At 39.1% G+C, this 22,171-nt stretch overlaps 10 protein-coding genes and 1 pseudogene across 11 annotated transcripts; 5 read left to right on the top strand and 6 right to left on the bottom strand.

The window, feature by feature from the left end:
* Positions 1 to 2,659: 2,659 nt before the first annotated feature.
* Positions 2,660 to 3,373, top strand: GCK72_023960 (uncharacterized protein; the record flags this gene model as incomplete). The annotated part of the gene is made up of 1 exon (XM_053735649.1): positions 2,660 to 3,373. The coding sequence occupies one exon, from the start codon at positions 2,660 to 2,662 to the stop codon at positions 3,371 to 3,373; it is 714 nt and encodes a 237-aa protein (XP_053579215.1).
* GCK72_023959 lies at positions 3,035 to 6,297 on the bottom strand (annotated as a pseudogene). Its single transcript has 6 exons — positions 6,204 to 6,297; positions 5,314 to 5,641; positions 4,725 to 4,929; positions 4,362 to 4,667; positions 3,922 to 4,151; positions 3,035 to 3,317 (listed from the first exon to the last, which is right to left on the bottom strand). Coding segments are annotated over exons 1-6 (1,446 nt in total).
* GCK72_023958 (uncharacterized protein) lies at positions 3,455 to 6,580 on the top strand (the record flags this gene model as incomplete). The annotated part of the gene is made up of 8 exons (XM_053735648.1): positions 3,455 to 3,523; positions 3,568 to 3,784; positions 3,895 to 5,791; positions 5,849 to 5,900; positions 5,946 to 6,166; positions 6,211 to 6,289; positions 6,347 to 6,484; positions 6,533 to 6,580. 8 exons carry the CDS (start codon positions 3,455 to 3,457, stop codon positions 6,578 to 6,580), a joined length of 2,721 nt encoding a protein of 906 aa, XP_053579214.1.
* Positions 6,581 to 7,049: 469 nt separating this feature from the next.
* GCK72_023957 (uncharacterized protein) lies at positions 7,050 to 7,846 on the bottom strand (the record flags this gene model as incomplete). The annotated part of the gene is made up of 4 exons (XM_053735647.1): positions 7,050 to 7,190; positions 7,239 to 7,397; positions 7,453 to 7,770; positions 7,814 to 7,846. 4 exons carry the CDS (start codon positions 7,844 to 7,846, stop codon positions 7,050 to 7,052), a joined length of 651 nt encoding a protein of 216 aa, XP_053579213.1.
* Positions 7,847 to 8,570: 724 nt separating this feature from the next.
* GCK72_023956 (uncharacterized protein) lies at positions 8,571 to 9,000 on the top strand (the record flags this gene model as incomplete). Its single annotated transcript, XM_053735646.1, has 2 exons — positions 8,571 to 8,631; positions 8,681 to 9,000. 2 exons carry the CDS (start codon positions 8,571 to 8,573, stop codon positions 8,998 to 9,000), a joined length of 381 nt encoding a protein of 126 aa, XP_053579212.1.
* A 310-nt stretch (positions 9,001 to 9,310) lies between these two features.
* GCK72_023955 (uncharacterized protein) lies at positions 9,311 to 10,028 on the bottom strand (the record flags this gene model as incomplete). Its single annotated transcript, XM_053735645.1, has 3 exons — positions 9,311 to 9,486; positions 9,554 to 9,761; positions 9,807 to 10,028. 3 exons carry the CDS (start codon positions 10,026 to 10,028, stop codon positions 9,311 to 9,313), a joined length of 606 nt encoding a protein of 201 aa, XP_053579211.1.
* A 2,358-nt stretch (positions 10,029 to 12,386) lies between these two features.
* On the top strand, positions 12,387 to 13,009 carry GCK72_023954 (uncharacterized protein; the record flags this gene model as incomplete). The annotated part of the gene is made up of 5 exons (XM_053735644.1): positions 12,387 to 12,435; positions 12,497 to 12,574; positions 12,620 to 12,697; positions 12,743 to 12,832; positions 12,879 to 13,009. The coding sequence occupies 5 exons, from the start codon at positions 12,387 to 12,389 to the stop codon at positions 13,007 to 13,009; spliced, it is 426 nt and encodes a 141-aa protein (XP_053579210.1).
* A 467-nt stretch (positions 13,010 to 13,476) lies between these two features.
* GCK72_023953 (uncharacterized protein) lies at positions 13,477 to 14,957 on the bottom strand (the record flags this gene model as incomplete). The annotated part of the gene is made up of 4 exons (XM_053735643.1): positions 13,477 to 13,560; positions 13,613 to 13,792; positions 13,899 to 14,527; positions 14,576 to 14,957. 4 exons carry the CDS (start codon positions 14,955 to 14,957, stop codon positions 13,477 to 13,479), a joined length of 1,275 nt encoding a protein of 424 aa, XP_053579209.1.
* A 2,175-nt stretch (positions 14,958 to 17,132) lies between these two features.
* On the bottom strand, positions 17,133 to 17,441 carry GCK72_023952 (uncharacterized protein; the record flags this gene model as incomplete). The annotated part of the gene is made up of 1 exon (XM_053735642.1): positions 17,133 to 17,441. One exon carries the CDS (start codon positions 17,439 to 17,441, stop codon positions 17,133 to 17,135), a length of 309 nt encoding a protein of 102 aa, XP_053579208.1.
* Positions 17,442 to 18,186: 745 nt separating this feature from the next.
* GCK72_023951 (uncharacterized protein) lies at positions 18,187 to 19,429 on the bottom strand (the record flags this gene model as incomplete). The annotated part of the gene is made up of 4 exons (XM_003118389.2): positions 18,187 to 18,346; positions 18,397 to 18,863; positions 18,912 to 19,088; positions 19,133 to 19,429. The coding sequence occupies 4 exons, from the start codon at positions 19,427 to 19,429 to the stop codon at positions 18,187 to 18,189; spliced, it is 1,101 nt and encodes a 366-aa protein (XP_003118437.2).
* Positions 19,430 to 21,421: 1,992 nt separating this feature from the next.
* On the top strand, positions 21,422 to 22,153 carry GCK72_023950 (uncharacterized protein; the record flags this gene model as incomplete). The annotated part of the gene is made up of 1 exon (XM_003118058.2): positions 21,422 to 22,153. The coding sequence occupies one exon, from the start codon at positions 21,422 to 21,424 to the stop codon at positions 22,151 to 22,153; it is 732 nt and encodes a 243-aa protein (XP_003118106.2).
* Between the last annotated feature and the right edge of the window lie 18 nt (positions 22,154 to 22,171).

The raw sequence follows: 22,171 nt of genomic DNA, 5'->3' as shown, positions 1-22,171 counted from the left end.
GATAACTACTGAGTGGACAACTTTTCCATGAATGGATTCAACCTTTGAAGATGGGACAAAGCCGCTTTTAGATGTTTGGACAGCAGATTCCAATAAAGAGGCAAGACCACTAAAACCAGTCTAAGTACTGTTATTCATAGTAAAAAATTTTGAGTTCTTACCGCCATTTATAGAAACTGCAACAGTCGAAGCCGAGAACAAAACAAAAATCAAAACGAGCAACAGTTTTATTAGGTCAATCTGTTAGTTGGTTTAACGTCGATAGAATCTTGTTTTATAGTGGCGAATATAATTGATATAAGCATGGCACGGAACCTGGAGCGGCTCTTGTCCATTGTGCCTGGCACAATTTCAGTGGTCAAGTAGTCCATATGTTTTTAATTGATAAACTAATCACATTCGGGAGAGACACTAAAATAGCAGAGCATATGTTATCAATTGTTTACACAGAAAACTGCAAAAAAAACAGAGGGAGGAGCTTCCGAACAATGTGCTTGGTACTACCACGAAAAGCTGTAAGTATCCTGGTATAAAAGCATTTGTTGATAGCTTTCAGTTTCATACAACTCTATTTTGATGACGTGTTACTGTGTGGGGATGCGTCAAATATTGTTTGCTGTTCTACTACTTCTTCATTTTTTTGTTTTTTGTCCATTATCTACACAAGGAGTGTATGCTCATACCAATGATCAGGTTTCAGTTTTGGTAATCTGGTTCCATTAGTTTTTTGTAACCTACATTTTCTACTTATTATGACGCTTTGATTTTTAAGAAATCCTTCAAAATGAGCAAAGTTACAATGTCTCAAAGTGATTCGATCAAAAATTGTGCAAAAAAGGAAAAGTGTGTGGGCCTTTTTGGAAACGGAGTTGTTACGCTTAAAAAATACCGTTTAGTTTTAATCTTAATCTTATCTGTGGGCCCTACGCCCCTACATACAGGTGATGCTCGAGTCTTACAGAAATTATGTTATATGTATAACTTCATATTTAACATGTACTACGTAATTATAAGTTCTCTTTTTGCTCATCAATTCCTCTTTTGTTTTTATTTCTGTAGTAATTTATTTTTTCAAATTCAGAGTCAAAAGAGGCAGAAGTCTAATCAACCATGTGTTTGATCCATCGGAAGTAAACGCAGTTGAAGAGTTGCTTCATATCGAATCCCTGAATTCTCGAAATTTGGGCGAATACATTGGATCGTTGACTTTGAAAAACCCTGAGAACTCTCGAAAAGCTCTCGAGTTTTCGGCACGGAAGATGTGGATCATGAAACAAGAAGCTTTCAAAACAAAGATTCAGAAAGAAGTTATATGGAGACACGTGACTTTAAAAGCTACGATTCCGAGGAAGAGCAAGATTTGGACTCAGGAGATGTGGATTCTGATGATGTTGTCAAATCAGGAAGAGATCTAGAGGAGGAAGATTATCAGTTTGAAAATTCTCGTAGCAAACCTGTATCTGCGATCGGTAATTCTGTCAACAAGAAAAGCGGAAGAAAAGCAACAGTCTACAATCAAAATCTTGAAGATCAGATTGATTTATCACTTTCTTTGCAGTTACTACAGTAGGTTTGCAACCGGTTGATGAATTTTCTGGCGTTTTTGAAATTGAACGTGGACGATGATGTACGGCGTTTCCTTTGATTCGTTCCTTGGTGGACAGGGACGGTGGTCCGACTTTTGACCATTGATTGCCAGGTTTCTTTGTATCTAAGCTAAGAGTAGTTCCCAGTGTACTATTATCTAACTTTTCTTTGGCACTTTTCAGTTCTCGATACCATTCGCGATAAGAACACAGGAAAGGTTTTTCTTTTTCTTTTCTAGGAAATTCGCGTTTGATGAATTTAGCAAATTTCTTTTCCGCTGCATTTTTAAATTGGTCTAACTTTAGTGTTGTAGAACACTAGCATTCATCTATTGGAAACTCGTTGGCATGAAACCACATTTACCTCAATTATTCCGAACTATACTTGGTTGTATTTGATTTGATTCTTTTCTTCACGATTTTTAGTCATATTTCAAACAAATAAAATAACAATATACAGGTGATGGTTTACAAGAATTTTATTAACTGATTTGTCAAGGCGTAGTATCTAATTTTTTGGAAACAAAAAATTAATTGAAATATAAAGAAATGACGGCATAGAAAAAAAAAGAAGATAAAACAGTGAATTAATAGAAAAAATAAAAACTGCTGAAAGAATGATATATAAACACCCGTTAATTCTCAGACTTTGGTACAGAACTCGTTAATTCTCAAAACACCCGTCTATTATATAACCACCCGTTAATTAAATAAACACCCGTTAAACCATAAAGTACCGATTTTCCTCAAATGATTTGTTGTTGTTTATTGAGGTGAGACAAAAAATTGTGAGACTTGGCGAATTTTTTTTCTGTTCAGAGCTTTTATAAAATCAATGCTCCCATTGGTTCACATTTTCAATTTCCTTATCAAAACACTTTGGATGTGACAGTAATTCCAAACAATATTTGTTCTAACAAATGATGTAGTGAGTGCTAAAACTGAAAGATTGACACAAGCCTTATCTATTTCAATCTGTCAATAAGGCTAATTCTCTTACGTCATTCCATTTACTGTCAATTTCGTGGACTTGTATAAAAGGGGTGCCTGGAAGAGGAATAATCACTCTCGCAATGAAGTCGATTATCATTGCCTCTCTTGTCGCCTTGGCGATTGCCGCTTCCCCCGTTTTCGACCGCACCTTCTCTCCAAAGAGCGAGTACGTCTACAAATTCGATGGACTCATCTTCTCTGGACTCCCAACTACCTCTTCTGATGCCTCCCAAACCCGCATTTCCTGCCGTACTCGTGTTCAAGCCATCGATGACCGTTACATTCACCTTCAATTGACCGATGTCACCTACTCTGCTTCCCACATTCCACAAACCGAGCAATGGCCAAAGATGGAATCTTTGGAGCAACGTGAGCTTTCCGATGAGCTCAAGGAGCTTCTTGAACTTCCATTCCGTGTCCAAATGAAAAATGGCCTTATCTCTGAGATTCAATACTCATCTGAAGATGCCGAGTGGTCCAAGAACAGCAAGAGATCCATCGTAAACCTTCTCTCCCTCCACAGATCTGCTCCAGTTGATGAGCTGAACCAAGAGGAGAAGGACATGGAAACCGAGAAGGATTCCCGTTTCTTCAATGTTCATGAGAAGACAATGGAAGGAGACTGTGAAGTCGCTTACACCATTGTTCAAGAAGGAGAGAAGACCATCTTCACCAAGTCTGTCAACTTCGATAAGTGCATCACTCGCCCAGAAACATCTTATGGCTTCCGTTTTGTATCTAAGTGCAAAGAATGTGAGAAGGAGGGACAGTTCGTCAGACCACAAACCGTCTAAACCTACACGTTCAAGAACGAACAATTAGAGCAATCCGAAGTCCATTCTTTCTATGCTTTGAACATTGAAAGCCAACAGCTCATGAAGTCCGAGACTCGTGCCAAGATGGTATTTGTTGAGGAAAAGGAAATCACCAAGGAAATTGAGAAGGTAAATCTACAATAAATGTTACTTACTAAATATTAATGTTCTAGCCAACGGGAACAAAAGAGGATATTGTTTACTCCACCGGAAACGAGATGCTCATTGATCAATTCTATCAACAAGGAGACCAGGCTGAGTTCAACCCATTCAAACTTCCAACCGAGCAAAAGATGGAGCAACTCCAAGAGATTTTCCGTCAAGTTCAAGAACACGAGCAAAACACTCCAGAAACCGTTCACCTCATAGCCCGTGCTGTAGGTTTTCTTCGTATGTGCAACATCAATGAGCTCAAGAAGGTTCATACCACTATTTACACAAAGTCAGAGATTAAGGTACTACTTTACCACAGTTTATGTATATAATTTTATTGCTTCCAGGCTCAATCAGTTATGGAGACAATGAACTTCGTTCCCGTCGTGTTCAATCCGGAATCCAGATGCTCCAAGAGATCGTCAAAAAGATGAACATCCGTCCACATGTCCAACGTACCGATGAACAATCTGCTCACGCTGTTTTCTACCTCCGCTACAAGGATATGGACTTTGTTGTTCTTCCACTTGACATGCAAACCATTGACAACCTCCTCGAGAAGTACGTCAGAAATGAAGATTTTGATATCAAATCTGTTCTTACTCTTGTGAACAATGATTCCACTTTTGAGCTTCACCGTACCCTCTCCATCTACGAATCCGAGCGCATCATCCCAACCACCATTGGAGTACCACTTTCCATTTCAGGAAAAAAACCAACCATCATTTCTCTTACCGGAAAGGTTTTGGTTGAAATTCTAAATCTTGGAGCTCGTATTACCCTTGATGTCGTTCCATCAATTGCTTCTACCCACGTTACGGATGTCCGTTTCTGGAGCCCAATGTTTGATCAAGGAGTCAAGTCCCTTCAGTCTACCCGTCTTCACGCTCCAGTGAGATTCGAGTCGACTGTCGAGTTCAATAAGAACAACCTTGAGATTACTCACAAGTTTGTTGTCCCAGAGAATTCTAAAACCACCGCTTCGTACCACACTCGCCCAGTTGCTTTTATCCATGTCCCAAAAGACCAAGAGATTACAGAAATTGAAGAAAACACTATCTCTCACTCTGAGTATCAACTGGCTTGCGAAGAAATTGACCGCCATTACGATGTTCTTGGTCTCAAAATCAACGCTCAAGGAAACGTTCTCTCAAAGTGGTGTTTTTCGAAAGCTCACATGACTGAGCAAGATTTCGAATACACTCTTGAGAACAAGAATCGTCCAGCTGAGTTCGTTGCACGTTTCACCATCGAAAACTTGGAGAAGACTGATCTTACTGAAATAAAGGTTGACAGGATCTTCGAGAAGGAATTCGATATGGAGAACAATAAATCTAAAAACCGCCGTCAATACTTCAACAAGATGATCCGTGAAATCCAATCTGAACAAGGATACAAGAACCTCATCTCCATGAAATTTGAGGCTCCACAAAAAATGTACTGGAACCAGGAACTCCGCACTGTCTGTGACCAATACGTTCGTATGTGCAAGATTGAGATGGACTGCCGTCGTTCCCCAGTTGCCGAGGAGACCAAGGAATGGACTCTTCACACCGAACTTTTTGCCGTCCGCCCAGAAATGCTATCTTCCCTCTGCCAACTCCATGAACAACCAAACCGTGAGGTTCAACTTGCTCTCAACGCCGAGTGGGGATCATCCAAGAAAAGCGAGATCATTGTCAGAGCTCAACTTGAACAATCCAAGGAACAGAAGAAATACGTCCGCATCATGGAACGCGAGTTCAACGGAATCCCAGAATACAAACTATTGATCAAGGCTGCCCGCCTTAACCAAATCAATGTTGTCTCCGAGTACAAGCTGACCGAAGAAGCTGAACACACCTTCTCTCGTCTCTTTGACTTCATCAAGGCTTACAACTTCTGGAGTGTTTCCGAGAAGCGTGTCGAGAATGAAGAACGTCGTGCTGTTCTCCAACTCATTGTTGAGCCACTTTCCCGCCAATACATCAACATGACCATCCAAACTCCACAACAACAAGTCGAACTCAAGAATGTCCGTGTCCCACGTGTCTTCCTTCCAACTATTGCTCGTCGTGCCATGGACCAACAAGTCTGGGAAAAGACCGGAGCTTCCTGCAAGGTTGATCAATCCGAGGTGTCCGCCTTCGAAAACATCACCTACAGTGCCCCACTCACTACCGGTTTCTCTCTTGTTTCCAAGGACTTCTCTGAGCAACCAACTTTTGCTGTTAGCTCCAAGAAGATTAACAAAAACAATGATGAGTGAGTTATTTCAATTCAGTTGTTTTATTATAAAATTTATCTTTTTCCAATTTTTAGTTATTGGCCGGACTGTAAGGACTGCGCATATAAACTTGGGGATGCGAATGCTGTAAGTTTTGAGTTCAAGTTGCACATTCACAGTTTCTACGTTTAGTATCTTAAACCAGTTGTATCAAATATTGCTGCTCTGTGGCATGCTGGCTGTAGTTTGCAATCAGAAACTCTATACGACTGTATTACAACGAAAGACTATATGGAAGAGACTATGTATAAGATCGTTGAGAAAATGTTCCCACCAAGTTTTGAAACTGAACCAAGTTTTGGACCTGCACGCCATGTAGGCTGTAGCCAAATATTGAAGATATGTCCTGACAAGTGAGTCATTACTTGCACTATTATTTTTTTAACGAACATTTTAGATCGTTAAATGGGACGCAACTCGCATCAACAGAGTGGTCTTGCGCGACGTGCTCAACAGTGTTGAATAATATTCTGGAAGTAAGCATTCAAACTCACTACGTCATTCTTTTTCTTATTTATCATTTGATTTTTCAGATTGTTGAAACTCCGATTCAGAAAATTAATGAGAATGCTGCCAGTTTTTTTTGCAAAAATCAGAATGATCTCTGCACACAATCATTTTCTGTTGCAATAACTCTATGGGGACCATTATACAAAATCTTCAAAGACCCGGTTTGTTCTCACTGCATCCAGTATAATGTATATCTTCAACATTTACAGAGTACCATCAACAACGTTTGCAAAAAAACAATGGAATGTGTCGAGTGAATTGACTTTCAACTTTATTCTCTTCTTTTCTGTAATTGCAACTCAAGAAATGTCAATAAATATTAAGCGAACTAATTTTCCATAAAACATATAGACCTTTGACCATGGTACGAAGTTGTTCGTTTATCTCTAAAGGAATCCGCCAACCGGATCCGAAAATTAGGAGAGTACAAAGATTTCCCTGAAGAATTCCGCCAATTTTTCAAGAAATCATTTAATCAATCAGGCAAATGATCACATACGCGAATATCTGTTGAAACTGAATCCTATTCTTTAAGACACATTCTCTGTGAAACTCGAGCAACAGTAAATCACAGTAATAGCTCACCATTCCGGTTGAAATGTAATTTATTGGAACTTCTTCGGAGTTTCCAGTATCTCGCGAACCTTCTACATTCAAAGGCTGACGTATATTTTCGTTTCTTCGTTTCTTCTCCGTTGTATCTTCTAAATCTGCTGAATCTTCAATTTAGATCGGCAACGTGATTGGTTTGAATTGGAATTTCTTATTTTTTATGAAATCGATAACATTTTGAACTACGAAAACTTGGAATCCTCTCAAAGGGATGCTCTCCAATTTCTTGATCACATTGATGCATTCAGCCCATATCTAAAAAAGGGTGGTTTATAGAAAGCAAGTGAGAAAGTTAGATCTTACTGATTCTAGTTGTTCCATTTTGACTCCGTCAGGTTTCTCATATCTTTGTTTGATTGTTTCGATTCTCTCATGCACATTGAACATCTCCACTTTGACTTGAGCATTTTTTATTTTTTGATCCAGTATTTCTTTCCATGACACAGACATGTGTACATATGGCTGAACGAGTGATTCTTTCGATATCTGCAGCGTAGTTCGAGATAAGTCTCCTCACTTTTGTGTTGTCGATTTCTTCTTCTTCACCATCTGCAACTTCAGAGAAAAGTTCGTTCAATTTCTTGATTCCTCTTTTGATGTCGACCAGATGAGCTGAGTCATCATCATTCTTATTTTCGAGCATTTCCAACAGTTTCTGTTCCTGAGCTAGCATGTCAGCGAGCAATGCTTCACATAGAACTTGTTCCGTTTTCAAGACCTTGTGCTCATCCTCAGTGAAACTGTCCAAATCCTTTCGTTTTTCTTCTCCAGACCATAAGAAGAATTCGAATCGTGTCTGTGAAAATCCGCTTTTCCGTTTCAACACAGTATAGCTCTGAAAATTTTCAAAGTAAAAAAAATTCCGATTGTTTACTCACCATGTCTTCAAATCCAGTACCTTCTGGATGCATTCGGAATATTGAGATACGAAATATTTTTCTAAAAAACAACAGCCGGGAGAATACAGGCACAAAGCTTAAACTGAAAGCTAAAATAAGAAGACTGAAACTGACCGATTCTCGCTCCCATGCTCGTAAAACTAACATAATTCGATTTGGAGAGGAAAATCAAAAATGGTTATGAAATTGAGGTTTTTACAAAAAATGTGAGTCGAGCAATAATAATAAATCTGAAATTTCATATATATACTGAATATCGTAATTTTGGTCAATCCATTCAAGACCGTAAAAAATGAAACGTAGTCCCGGCGTGGGAAAAACATCAAACAATAATAATTATCTTCGATAAGTTTGAGCAAGTTTTCTTAATTATTCAGATTTGAATTTAACAGACAAACAGAATTTTGCCTTTTCTTTCATTAATCCTACTAATCTTTTTCTGTTTAACTCTCCAGTATTCCCTTTCCACCAATACCTACAAATATTTTGCGACGCTTTATCTGGTCGACAGATCTGCGTGCGTACACCACCACGCAAAATTGCATACTGCCAGAATATTGATGCGTACGCTACCCCTATCACTGTGTTCATTTACTCATTTGTTTTTACGTTGTTTTTGAGTCATGGGACGGCGATAGTATTTTCAATATAATTTCTTACTCTCTACTATCTCTGCTTAATTATAATTTTAATTTTCACTCAATAAATCTCTCATCTTTAAGGTAAACAATAAATAATGATCGAGGGCAAAACCAAATCTACTCCGAAGCCATCCAAACCTTCTTCGCCGTCAAACAGTGAGTTGTTTGATAATCGATGTCTCTTTATGGAACACTTTTCTTATAGGAATTTATTTGAAGCACCGCCCGCCACGATCGACGAACGACATCACTGACAACGACACCAAGAAATTCGACAGCGACGCGTCCATCGAGGAAATTATTGAACTTCTCCAGAATTTCTCGTTCGACGAGGCAAAGCAATTGAAGCTCACGAGAATTGAGAACATAAAGTTGAAAGGTATATTATTGCGTCAGGTTCTGAAGAACTTGAAAAAGTGTGTTCGAAAAGTTGCACAGCTTTTGATGTGGTTGAACACAAGAGTTTCGCTGGTACCAAACAGTAATAGGCTGCACTACGAGTTCGACGGTTATATATATCATTAAATGTATTTTTGATTCCAGTCACATTATCTGTCTCATCTCTTATACAAATTATTCTTGACACTCTCTGAAAATCAATTTTTCAAAAAAAATTTTGCAAAAGCAAAATGACCAGCTAAAAAAGGACCTTCGATTCTCAAAAATTACTAACGAACAGAAAGCCGAGTATATCAAGAAGTTAATCGACTATATTGGATAATAATTTTCTCTGTTCTCCATCGCTCAGTGTGTCTTTTTTTAGTATTATTGAAATATTTCGTGTCAAATAGTTGTAATTCGGGTTTTTTTTGAATAAAATAAGAATGATTATCGATTAGTACGTCAAATCAAAGAAGTTTTCCAGAATATTAGTATTTGAATCAAGACACTGATGAAGATTTCTAACAGAATCTGTTGCAGTGGATGTCGACGGTCCTGGGTCAACAATATTTGGAACCAATGGACGGTAGTTAGTCAAGGAATGAGCGGGAGATGGTAAAATACCACATCCTGAAACTTTGAATCACAATTATTCAATAATAGAGTAGCATTTTAACATTGATCGAACCATTCTCACCAGTAGAAGAATTTGCATGAAAATTGATGTTGTTGTTGATGACACAATCATAAAAAACTTGCGAGACTGCAGGCTTGTACATGTGAATGAAACGGTATTCAGGAGCAGTTGATTCACAGTATTCACAAATCTTCATAATATCCAAATTAGTCAGTGAAGGCGTTTGTCTCAAGGTTTCAACAGGCCCAGAAAACACTTGTTGCCATAGCTGTAATTAATCAGTTTTCTCTAGAATTGCATACCACTGACTTACGACAGCACGCGTTGCTGATTTAGTTCTTTTTAATCCGTCCATTTTCTTCTTACACGCGTCAATTGATATCCACTCCTCGTAAATTTTTGTTTTTATTTCAGCAACTTTGATTTGCTGTTGAATAATTCGAAGTTGATTCTCATTGTATGGTTCCAAGTTGACACAATTACCATTCCGTTTGAGAAGGTTCTCCAAGTAAATCCGTTTAGTTTTGTACGACATCTTTCTGGTTATGTAAATTTCTTTTTTCTTTGCAGCAATTTCTTTTCGAAATATTTTGATATAATTTTGAAACAGTTCAGTCTTGATGAAGCAAAATTTCTTGATTTCTGGTGCCACGTTTGCATCATAAATAGTTTTGAGTCCTGAAATTGCAGCTTTAAAAGCCTCCTCCAAGTTTTTTTCTTTGTCACGTTGATAATACTCAAGTAGTAGTATCCTTATTCGTGCGTTTTTTGCCGTCATTTCGGTCAGCTGATATTCCAATCTAATTCTTTCATTTAGATCTTCACCATGTTGTCCATCTTCATCAAAATTGTCTAGGTAATTTATCGTCTCTAAGCAGAAATTGTCTATTTCTTTCGTAGAGAAATCCAAAAAGCGTCTCAATTGACCATAGGACTGAAATACAGTAGCTTCGATTACGTTGAGGGAAAATTGGAGGAGCTCACCATTGATGAATAATCAGGACGACCATCATTTGTCATTTTGATTATCTACTTTTCATTGGAATGAAGATGAAGCTGCTCCCGATACAGTCTACACTTGGTAAATGATTCCAAGAAATAACAATACAAAATGCAAAATGCAAAATCAAATGTAGGTGGAATGAAAGGAAATAAATAGTATAGGAAATAATCGAATAAGGTGAAAAAGAAGGAAGAAGGCTTCTCCGGCAATAAAATATGATTTTTTAACGGAAAAGTCGCTTAGAGGCATTATTTTACGAGTAGAGAAGAACAATTTTATTCCCGTGGGAAAATAATCGTTTGGATACGATAAATCATAAAACTGAAAAAAGGAGATGAATGACAATACTGTTAACAAAAATGTACAAATAATTTGATATTTGATATTTTATTTAACTATTTAAATATACAGAAAATGTCACTGGAGGTCAGGTAAAGTCCCTCACGAGACGAAACCTGAGAAAGGAAACCGGGAATAAGGAATTATAAAATAGGTGTTGGGCAAGGGGGAGGGAGAATAAAGAAAGAAAAAAAAATCAGAATCGTGCAATATTATTTACAAGAAGAGAGTTGAATTCCGATGGGCAAAGGAAATGGGGAACATTAATAGTTAAGGCATTCCAAATAGGTATTACAGTTGAGAAAAAATTAGAGCAATTAGGATTTATACAGATAAGAGACATTGGGCGACGGGAGGAGGAACTTAACCTGACATGGGTCTCAAGACTAGGAAAATATGAGGCGCCGATTATAAGATTGTATAAGAGAAGTAGTTGCGCTTTGAGCCTACGGTGGCGCATAGAAAAGAGGTCAAGTTGGGAGAGGCGATCCGAGTAGGAACAATAAGGTGTGTTACAGCGTTGAAGAATTTTCCGCGAAAAGAATCTGAGAGGAGTTTCGAGCTTGTGCGCTAGTTTAGATGATGGGGGAGGCGAATAAACGACGGAGCAGTATTCAACTAGAGGGAGTACATAACTTTTGAATAGGAAGATATAAAATTGGGGAGAGTTGGATTTGAAAGATTTCAGTAGTTGTTTTGAACGGAGTAAGGCGAGAGCAACAGCCCGATTAATGTGTCTAGTGAACTTGAGATTAGGTTCTATTAATAAACCTAAATCCCTAACAGAATCAAAGGAATCAATGAGGGAACCTCCAATAGTGTACGGGTGAGAAGAGTTTCGAGGTCCGAGACGAAGAAGGGCAGTCTTAGAGTGGGCCAGAGGTAAGGAGTTATCAGAAGCCCAAGACTCTACCAAGTCTATTCCCATTTGAAGTGCTAGAGGATCATGAGAGTAAAGATAAAGTGACCAGAAGTACCGATATGATTAAAAGAGGTAATTGGATCTTGTTTGTTTTTCAATGAAACATCAAAAAAAATTGAAGAAAACATAAGGCTTTTTTAGAGTGGCTGATGAATTTGCCTCAACTTTTTTCTGAATGCTGAACAAAGTAAGATAAAAACAACTCCTAGAATATATCAGAGTACTGTACATAAGTAGATTCACTCAAATCTGATTTTTGCTGCTCACCATTGATCAATATGTCATAAGAGTTTTTGTTTTTCAATCACACAGTTTTCCAATCAATCTGGTCAAATTTCAGCACATTCCTTAACTTTTGTCACCGCTTCCCTCTGATATTGGAACGACCGCTAAATGGCTTTTTTTCTGACTTTTGTTTCAATTTGCAGGAGCAAGATCTTGTGATTTCATTTTTTTTCAGATATCAAACGTTTTTGCTCTTCAACATTAACTAATGACCTTGAAACAACTAGACATAGAATATATGCGCCACTTGGTGAACACATGTTCACCAAAAGGCTGCCGCTTCTCATTTTTGTATTCATGTCCTTATTCCTGTGTATGGTTGATTGTGTTTCAGCTGAATCGTTATGTCAAATCGCCAGCGCTGTGATAATCAAAAACTATTTGGTAAAAAAGGTAAATCAAAAAACCTATTTTCAAAAAAAAGTTTTAAAATCCGTAACAAATTTCATTGCAGATATTCCTGTTGCTTATGTTAAAGGAATTTCACGTTCGTCCTCTCCAATGATCACTTCACCACCAGATTCAAGACGTCGTAAGTGAAAGACAGACAAACACTCTCACGATAAACTTCTTCCAGATGTACCAGTAGCAATTGTACGAGGAGTTCCACGTGCACCCAATCATATTACAGATGGCCCATCTACTGCAACCTACAGTAAGATTTTGTCTTAAAACATGTTTATCAGAAATCACATTTCAGGCGTTCCGGTCGCTCGTGTTACAGGAGTTCCTCGTGTTACGATTCGCGAGACTGCATTACCCGCTGGTCAGCAAGTGCATCCGACTTATCGTAAGTGCGAAACGTTTTGAGTAAAAAACAAAAAGTATGTTTTCAGCAACAATTCGTCCCTTGATTTTCTTAAACAATGATCTCACTATTGGCTCGCGATCATACGTGGACACCGGACAGTTTTACCCACCGCGAATCGTTGAGCAAAGAGAATCTAGATCCCCACTGCAAAGCTAAATAGTTTGATTAACTACGTTTAAAATAATATCTTCTTCGCAGATGTAAAGTTTTTTTTAAACTTTTCAGTCTGACTGTTTTAAAACCGAAATATCATATCTTCATAACCACTTGTAATTTTGTGGTGATTTATACTGTCTAGAAACTAAATGTAAGCAACTTATTCCGAAACGAAAGGTACCTAGCTCGTATTGGTATGTGCGATGCTAGAGTATGATCTGACAATGCAGTCACATCATGAATATTGTGTTTTTTTTTTCTGTAGCTGACCCGCCTTTTAATCCTGCTGATAGTCCTGATTGACTTCTCTAGTCTTCCAAGCTCTGTAAAAGTAACATGTCATCAAATCTTGTGGAATTCAACCAAAAAATGTGTTTATCATCCAATTAATCATCATAAAACTCGTAAAGTTGAGATGATCTTTTTTTAACTTAAAATCCAAAAATGACACGGAGATGAGAAGAAATTTAGTAGAGAGGTCCCAGCAAATCGTTGATTTCTTGAGACTGACGAGCCTTCTTGATCAAGAGAGTAATTTCATCATACAGAGTCTGAATAGAAACATTTAGTAGGGGTCTTTTTTGATTCTGTTAAAGTACTCACCTGGAACTCTTCTCTCGTTCTTGCCTTCTCGATTCTTGCGAGGTATCCGTCGATGTGAACAGTATTGGAGTTTAATCTTTTCAGGATGACACCACGGATGTAGTTCGAGATGTTTGGCTGAGTGACTTTTTGATCAAGTTTCATATCGTCGAAGTACTTCTGGTAGACTTTGATGGCAGCCTAAAAAATTCATTTAGAGACAACACATAAAACAAGTGGTAAACTACAATTTTGTAATCTTCAAAAACTAATAGAATCTGAATACGATATGTGGGGGAAAACTTACCGAAACTTCTTTTTTGACAAGAGTAGCGGCATGATCAAGAGCTAGTGGTTCCTCGGTCTTGACATCTTCACCTTCCACCTTTGTTTTTTTAGCTTCTGGCTCCTCTCCGTCAACTTCCATTGGTTCTTCAGCGCTTTCACCAGTTTCAGTCTTGGTGTTGTCGCTTTTGTCCGCTTTGTCTTCGGTAGCTGTGCCAACCTCCATTTTGGTGTCTTCCGCAGTCTTATCTCCCTCAGCGTTGTCTTTTTCCGTAGACTTCTGTTCCTCAGAACTTTTCTCTTTGTTAGAATTCTTATCTGCCTTCGTTTCATCGGAAGTTTTTTCGTCTTTAGTTTTGGTTGCTTTCTCAGTTTTTGATTGTTCCTCGGTCTTGTCTTCCTTCAATTCTTTAGAAATTTTTTCATCTTCTTCTTCAGTTTGTTCCTCAGTTTTTGCTTTATCTGAAGACATGTCTACTTCACACTTGGTTTCTTCAGCAACTTCGGCAGATACAGTATCTTTTTCTTGGTTTTCTTCTTTTTCCGTCTCCTCAGCAGTCTTTACAACTTCTTCTTTGCTTTTTTCAGACACAGCTTCTCCTTCTGTTCTTTTCTCGGTTTCCACTTTATTCTCGACCTCACCAGTCTTTTCTGGTTCAGTATTCTTACCAGCATTTTAAATATTTTCCGAAATTTCACCATCAGCTTTCTGGATGTCCTTTTCAGTTGTAGTCTCCTCTTCACCAGAAGTTTTTTCATCCGACTTAATTTCTTTAGTGTCCACATCTTTGGTCGGCTCATTCATTTTGGACTCTTCTTTTTGGTTATCGTTTCCTTCTTCAGAGATTTCCATTGGCTCAACCTGATCCTTCTTTCCAATCGACATGTCTAACGCTTCCTCATTATCGTTTTGTCCGGCGACAACATTTTCAGTAATTTGCTCCGATTGCTGAGTTGGAGTCTCTTCTGACTCATTAGTAGATGCCTTGGTTAGGTCTTCCGGGCAATCAGTTTTTGGAGTAATGTCCTCAGAAGTAGGTTTTTCCAGAGAGGTGTCTCGAGGTGGAGTCGGAGAAGACATTTTACCTGAAAAGCTATAAATTAGTGAATAAGTCAGAAATTGTCCATTTAAAGGCCAAAATACGGTACGATATTTTTCAATTTGATAAGTCAAAACAAAATTGTATTAATTCCAGACAGGAAAACAAGACAGAAGTTTAAAAAACAGAAACGAATGTGATTATTTTCTGGCTATGAGTTAAATGTACTTCCGCTTTTCCACGGAAAAAAGCGAAAGCAACGGGCAGAAAAGTGAGAACACGGCGAGAAAGAAAAGGACAAGACGTCCCGTGTTGATGAGAAAAAGAGAGAAAGGAAAGAAATGCCGTCTCTGCTCTTGGGTGGTATCGATGAACCAAAAGGGATTTTCTAAAAGGGGATGAAGAGTGACAGAAAGAGGGCATTGCGGATAAAGAAGCATAGCAAATAGTATGCTGGATGAGAGTAACTAGATGAATGTACATTACTGCGCCGTGAGTGGGATATATTGTGAAACGGAGGGCATGTCCTTGCCCGTATCGGTTACTAGTCATGTTGCACATGTCACTCAAAGTTATGATTAAGAAAATATGTTTAAAAAGTCTCATTCCAAGAAGGTTAGACACGTAACAAATGAAAAATATTTAGATTGAAAAGTATACTACACTTGGATTAGAAAATATGCAAGAGTTCTGAAAAAAAAACTGAAAAAAATGAAATAAAAGTTTTTTTGGTAGATGTTTCGAAAATGTAATGCTTGCTGATTTACATACGAAATCAATAATGGACCACTGCACTATAAAGAAATCACAATGAACAACTGGCCTGTTTGCTGAGGAGAGTGGTCAGCAAACGGCGCAGAATGTAACACATGCCATTACTCTTTCACGCCGTATAACCTTGATGAAACAATCAGAATTACACTCGGTTTATATAACAAAATCGAAGATGAAGCTAGTGTAAAACTGTTCAAACTGAGGTGGAATATGAAAGGGGAACTGATAAAAAGAGACGCAGACTCAACAGAACCAACAGCGAACGATGACTGTGTCCCACAACTCGTAGTGCAGTCAAAATCGATCGATAGGGTCGGCTCTTGTCGTCCGAGTGGGACAAATGAGGAGGGAAAGGGCCGTGTGTTCTGAAGAAGAGATGAGAGAGGAGAGGTTGGTATGTTTGGTTGTGTGTGTTGAGGGAATGAATGGTGCAAGTGTGTCTCCAGGTCGATTCGGCAATGACAGATGTGTTTTACTGTCTTGGAAAGGCAGATGGTGAGACGTGGAATGAAGACTAGGCAATAGACGATTATATTGTAAGGCCATCCTGATCGCAGTTAATTATTGTGATGGGTAGTCAATCCTTCGAATGTATGGCATTGCAAAAATGTTTCGAAAACTTTAGAAAAATAATTAATGGACAAATACAACACGCCTGATTCCAAACTGAAGGATATCTGAAACTTTGATTTGTTCTTTAATCAACACACACACAATTTCTACCTGGCAAAAACAAATTTATCTTCCCATTGGTACCAGAACGACCTGCGCTAAATCATTTCCTTCAAAGTCCGGATGCACTTTCTTTTTTTACACTTTCAGTTAACTTTTCAAGGGTTTGGTAGGGAAATCTGATATCAGTGTTATTTCTAAATTTGACATGTAACTATAATGAAAACAACGAGGGTTTTTTGACAACTTTGAGAGAAAATTATTGAAGAATTGCAACTTACTCTATAAAAGTGGCAACACGAAACGATGAGCGTTATCCGTGCACGTGTACTCGAATGAACTATTGAATACAACGGCTGGATATCGCTAATCGTAACTCTGTCAAAAAATACTAGTGTTGTGTCTCGTGCTAATAGAGATACAATTTGATATAATCACTGCTTTATTAGTGATTCTTAACTACTACAATATGAGGGGGACAAGGGGAACAATATATCCGAAACAGTCACGTTCCGGTAACAAGTTAAAACGTAGAACTAACTTTAGAACGAGAGAAAAAGGATGACATTTCCTCTTCGCGGGCAAACGGGGGAAAACGAGGGAAAGCGGGTAGATCAAAAGTATAGATCAAAAATAATATAAATCTTTGTGACTAAATAAACAACGTCACAACACCTCCCTACGTAAAGATAAAACATACTAGTTAATCAGGTAACAACAATGATGGTATCAGGATAAGTAGAACAATAGGAATTATCACAAATGAGAATTTAGATGTGAGCTGATGGATCGTACTTGACGACGTTCTTCCTGACACGGGTTGTCCTTCTTGGTTGAACTGGAGACGGAGCAAGTCGTTGTCCTTGAACTGCTTGTTGCGCTGGAGATGCTGATGTCCCTTGACCTTGATGCACTCGTTGTGGTGAATCCATGACTGGTGTAGACGTCGCATTATCCCTCCTTGCTTCATCGGTTGACTTCCTTGCTGACCAAACTGTCGGCAACTCGAACACGTCGAACATAGTGGTAGCCCACTCATGCTCCTTGCTTCGCTCCTGTGTTGACTCTTCCAATCTCATCTTCATTTGATTGGAGTATGGGTTCAGTAATGGGAGGATTAATTGCTGCCAGATTCTTAGAAATTTTATTGAATTTGTTATGCGAGCTATGGAGTCAGGCAGGGGGACATCTTTCTACCGTGAGTCCACCAGCATATCCCACTAGTTTAGTGGGTGCAAGACGGTGATGTGTAGAAAGGCACTATTACCAACTACCAGCCCTGACTTATGGAAAAGAAAACTTCCTTCCCCTCGTGCCCCTCATCCCAGGATTCCTCTAAGGTCAGGGCTGTCGGATCCGAAGATCGCTAGCGTCTGGCCGAGTTACCCGCCTTTAGCCTCGCGGCCTTCCCAATCCATCCTCGACTGTGCAGTCTCAAGAAAGAGGTTACTGTAACTTCTACTAGGTCTTTTGACGGGGTGTCTTTCAAGACATTTTTAGACATTTTATCGATGCTCGATCCACTCTGAGAGTGTATCTTAATATTTCTCAAAAGTTACTGACAGAGCTGAAAATACTGAGCAGAGTGGTTTATTGGAATCGTGCTATTGAGATAAAAAATGAGGATAAAATAAGGAAACAAAATTATTTTGTCTGGGTATTTCCAATGGTTTGACGTTTCGGTAGTGGATAGAAGTAGATCGGGTGAATAGAAGTGAAACGGAGTAGACCAACAAGTTGGAGGCGAAATTTCGGAGCGATTCGGGAGGCATCTGGAATGACAAAAGGTAAAAACTCTAGCAATTATTGGTTTTTAACAAATACCTAATAGAAAAATGCAGTGATCTTATCGCCGATGGCGATGTCCTTTGAGGCGAATACACCCATTCGTGGAATAATTGGGTCTTTGTGGTTCACACGGCTGAGAGTTTCGATGAAAAGGGAGTTTGGAGATTCGGAGTGGCGGATGAATCTCATTGCGTTTCTGTAAGAAAGAAATTCATTATCACTCCAAATTCTTCAAACTTTTTATACCCGATATGGCGGGAAATGATTGCCATTTCAGCATTGAAGATGGAAAATGTCTTGTAGAAAGGTCCATCTTTCAAATTCAGCTGCGTGGTTCGATTCATAGGACTGGAAGCGTCGGGCTTTGATCGTTTAGCCACTGGAGAGCCATTCGAATCTTCTTCTTGCTGTGGGGCGAGGAAGAGTTCTCCGACCAGTTCCCCGATCAACTCTCCTGCTACGATGGGTTCTCCTGCTACCAACTCATATTCATTCCTTTCGTCTTCACACAGAACCACAAGCATTTTTTTGCCACCTTTCTGCAATTGGCGTCTGGGGCAGTTCTTAGAGCATTTGCAGGCTGAAGAACATTCAACAGACACGTATTCATCTCCAAATCTATGCTCGTCTAGATTCTGGAGACGGCCCATATCATCCGGAATGCAGAGTTTTGTTCTTTTTCCAAAGGAATTGCGACGGACCATCGATGCGTACTGCAAATAAAACATTCATTTTCATCGATTAGAAACATTTAAACTTACATTGAGGTTACACTTGCACCATTCTTTATTCTTACAAGGAGTTGTTCTTAGTTGAGGTGATGGTTTATCACTCGGTCCATTTCTGAGAGCTTTTTTTTGCGTAGTTTTGTCGAGACGGCGAGTTTCTTCAATGCACTTAGACAATACTCTTTCTTGCATAACGTGCTGAGACACAAACTGAAAACATGGTATTCCCTTGGAAACCCGAAATGAAAACTCACAGTATAAATTGGAAGAGGTGTTGTTGGTCCCGTGATGCACATATAATGCACATTCCCCAATCCGCTGTCTCGTTGGATCTTGGAATGGAAATATGTGAGATCCTGAAGAAACCAGTAGCGATTGGAACAATCATATTGAAGATCCAGAGTCATGCATTGTTCCAACTCGATTAGAGCTTTCTTCTCCTTGTCGGAGACCTTTTCCTTGATAACAGCTACAAATTTGTTCCTGGCTTCCGCAATGTCGTAGACCCTCTTGTAGTGCTTGCGGAACCATTCGACGTCGACGTCATACATGTGCTCAGAATTCCATCCGAGATATAGAACGGCAAACTCCTCTTCTGTTTCCGCTCCCTATAATACATTATCAGTCAAAAGTTAAACGTGCATGAAAATCAACGTTTGTGATATTCTTTCACTCTTATCCGCTGTTTTTTCTTGCTTTACCAATTTTCGAATAGTCAGGCCTTCTTTTCTTCTCTTTCCTTTTTCAACTGTTAACTCGTGTATCAATCGTTATCTCTCTTAGAAAAGGAAACATTCAAAATGAAATGCATGTTTTACAGCCATAGAGTCGAATCAATTGCTCAAAATGAACAAGGATATGGAAAAAAACGAGAAAGAAGGAGAAGGACTCAACAATTCTGGGTGCGATGAAGTTGGATCGCTTGCTCAACAGGACAAAGACGTCCCGAGGTAAGAATCACTAAAAAAGAATTCGTTTCAACTAAATTTCGCTTTACAGTACTAGTGGCTAGTTCTCATCTCTACAATTACCCCCAAATTAAAATGAACTAACTAGCACCATGTCGTAGGCCACTTAGTAGGTTTTGAGTAACTTTGAGCACCAATCAGGTCGATCGTCAAAATTTTGAAGCAGGAAAGAAGTGTAGATGTACTCCTGTAAAATGGATCTGTTATGAGTTTGTAAGCTGTGGTCTCGTAGAAGAAAAAGGGGGAAACAAAGAGTTTTCATTTCATCTCCCGACCATCCCAAACTTGAAAAAAAACATACTAACCATCAACATGTTGAGAGTAACTGCGTCTGAAGCGCAGGTTAACATTATGAAAGTGGGGTGAATCTGGTTAATACCGTTCTGTGCATAATGCACTTCAGGCAGGAGTAGCGAATGTATTTCTCTAAAAAATTTTTTATGATAGAATGTGATTCAAAAAAGAAGAGTGCCGCACAGCAGAAATTGCGAATACTCGATCCCATTGTCCACCCAACAAGAAAGATCCCGAAGCCCTCCCTGTTTTTTGCATGGGGTGGAAAAGATATTTTAAAAACGAAAGAAATGCTGAGAGACGAAAAGAAGAGTGAGAGAAAATGTGAATTCGGTAAAAAAAACAAAGCCGTTTGAATATATATTCGGAGGTTGGGAAAAGTTGTTTGACCATCTGGCTATTCAGAAGCATGTTGTTTTTTTAGATACTGTGAGTAAAACAGATGACCTGCTTTCTCGTCCTACTCCTGGCCTAGACTTCACACCTTTTCTCCATAAGTAAAGTTATACTACTGACTTTTGTAAAACTAAACAACGCTTACTTGACAAAACAGTACGATCGTTTTCCTGAGTTTAATATATTAGTGAACCTATCTAATCAATGTATCAAATTGGACCACTGTATTATATCCCTAGCAAGTGTGTAACCTGGTCTTTTCCCTCCCTCCCCTCTCTCCACCTTCCCCCTACCAGAAACTATGTCGCGATCCCCAATCGAAGAGATTGGGATCACTTAAATTAATTTTTCTTAAAAATTCTTCATTTTTCTCCAAAATTTTTCGATTTTCTTCATTAAAATTCTCACAACACTCTTAAAATCAAAACTCAAAAGGCTTGCAACAAATTTTAACTCTTTAACGCAAAAAAAATGTTAGGAAATTCCGAAAATCTGAAAATGTCGAAGAAACTCGTTGAGTTGTCGCCGAAGAGGCTTCAACAAATTTCAACACAGGATACAAGGATTCAAAGGAAGCAAATCAACGAAGAATCGACAAATCAATTCGGAATTCCCAGCTAAATTTTCGAAGAGAAAATAAAGCTGTCAGGATGATGCAACGACAAAAAACTGCTTTGAAACTAGGAATTGGAGGAGTCAAAACAACGAGGAATCGTCAGTCAATGCAGAATCCCCAGCCAAAAAATTTCGAAGAGAAAATTTAAGCTGTCCTTATGATGCAAACAGGAAATTTGCTCTAAAAAATCTTCTATTCAAGCAAAGCCGCTCAATCAAAGCTCTCTCGCTCTCTCGCTCTCTTTACTTCTTTCTCGCTTTAAACAATCAATGCTCACCGCTCCAATTCGCCTGATTCAGGTAAAATTCTCTTCACACACGCCCAAACATGGCAACAATCCCGGAAGCTTTGGATCCCACCCAGTCGACACCCCAGCTTCCCAGCCTCTTCCGTCAACGATGTTTTCGAGCCATTCTTCAAGCAAACCAGCAGAAGTAGTCGCACCAGACTTCTATGTGGAAGTCCAGAAAGCAGTCGAAGAGACTGCTAGAAGGTCTGAAGCAATGAGGCAACATCTGCTGGACGAACAACGTGCAGGACAAAGGAGGATGGAGAAGAGACTGGAGGAGCTGAGAAGCCAGTTGGAAAGAGCCCCCCAGCCGAAAATCAGCCAAGAGGCGCTCAAACAATTGGAAGGAGAGGCAAGAAAGTTGGTGGAAGAGACAGAGGAGGAGGCGAAGAGAAAGCTGAATTGCTTGGCTATACTCAGCGAAGAGCTGAGAAAACGCCGAGAGAAGACCCAGCAGAAGAAGGAGAAGCTGAGAGTACAGATGAGAGGAGCCGAGGCACGATCCGAGAAGATCGGAACTTCCAAAGAAGCTATCAAGGAAGCAGTCTCTAAGCAGCTAGAGAAGAACAAGGACTCGATAGAAGCAAGGTGCTCATATCCCCACCAGGCCACCGGAGACGTCTCAAATACTGTCAATTCAGTGGCAATCCCACCAGCAATACCAAGATCAATCAACTTTACCACCAACAAAGCGTCGTTTGATTCCTCGTGAAGACATCCAACGGACAGC

The sequence above is a fragment of the Caenorhabditis remanei genome, chromosome X (assembly GCF_010183535.1).
Source record: "Caenorhabditis remanei strain PX506 chromosome X, whole genome shotgun sequence".
In the NCBI taxonomy this organism is placed as follows: domain Eukaryota; kingdom Metazoa; phylum Nematoda; class Chromadorea; order Rhabditida; family Rhabditidae; genus Caenorhabditis; species Caenorhabditis remanei.
The sequence above is the reverse complement of the archived record's forward strand: the minus strand, read 5'-3'. Positions and strand labels throughout refer to the sequence as shown.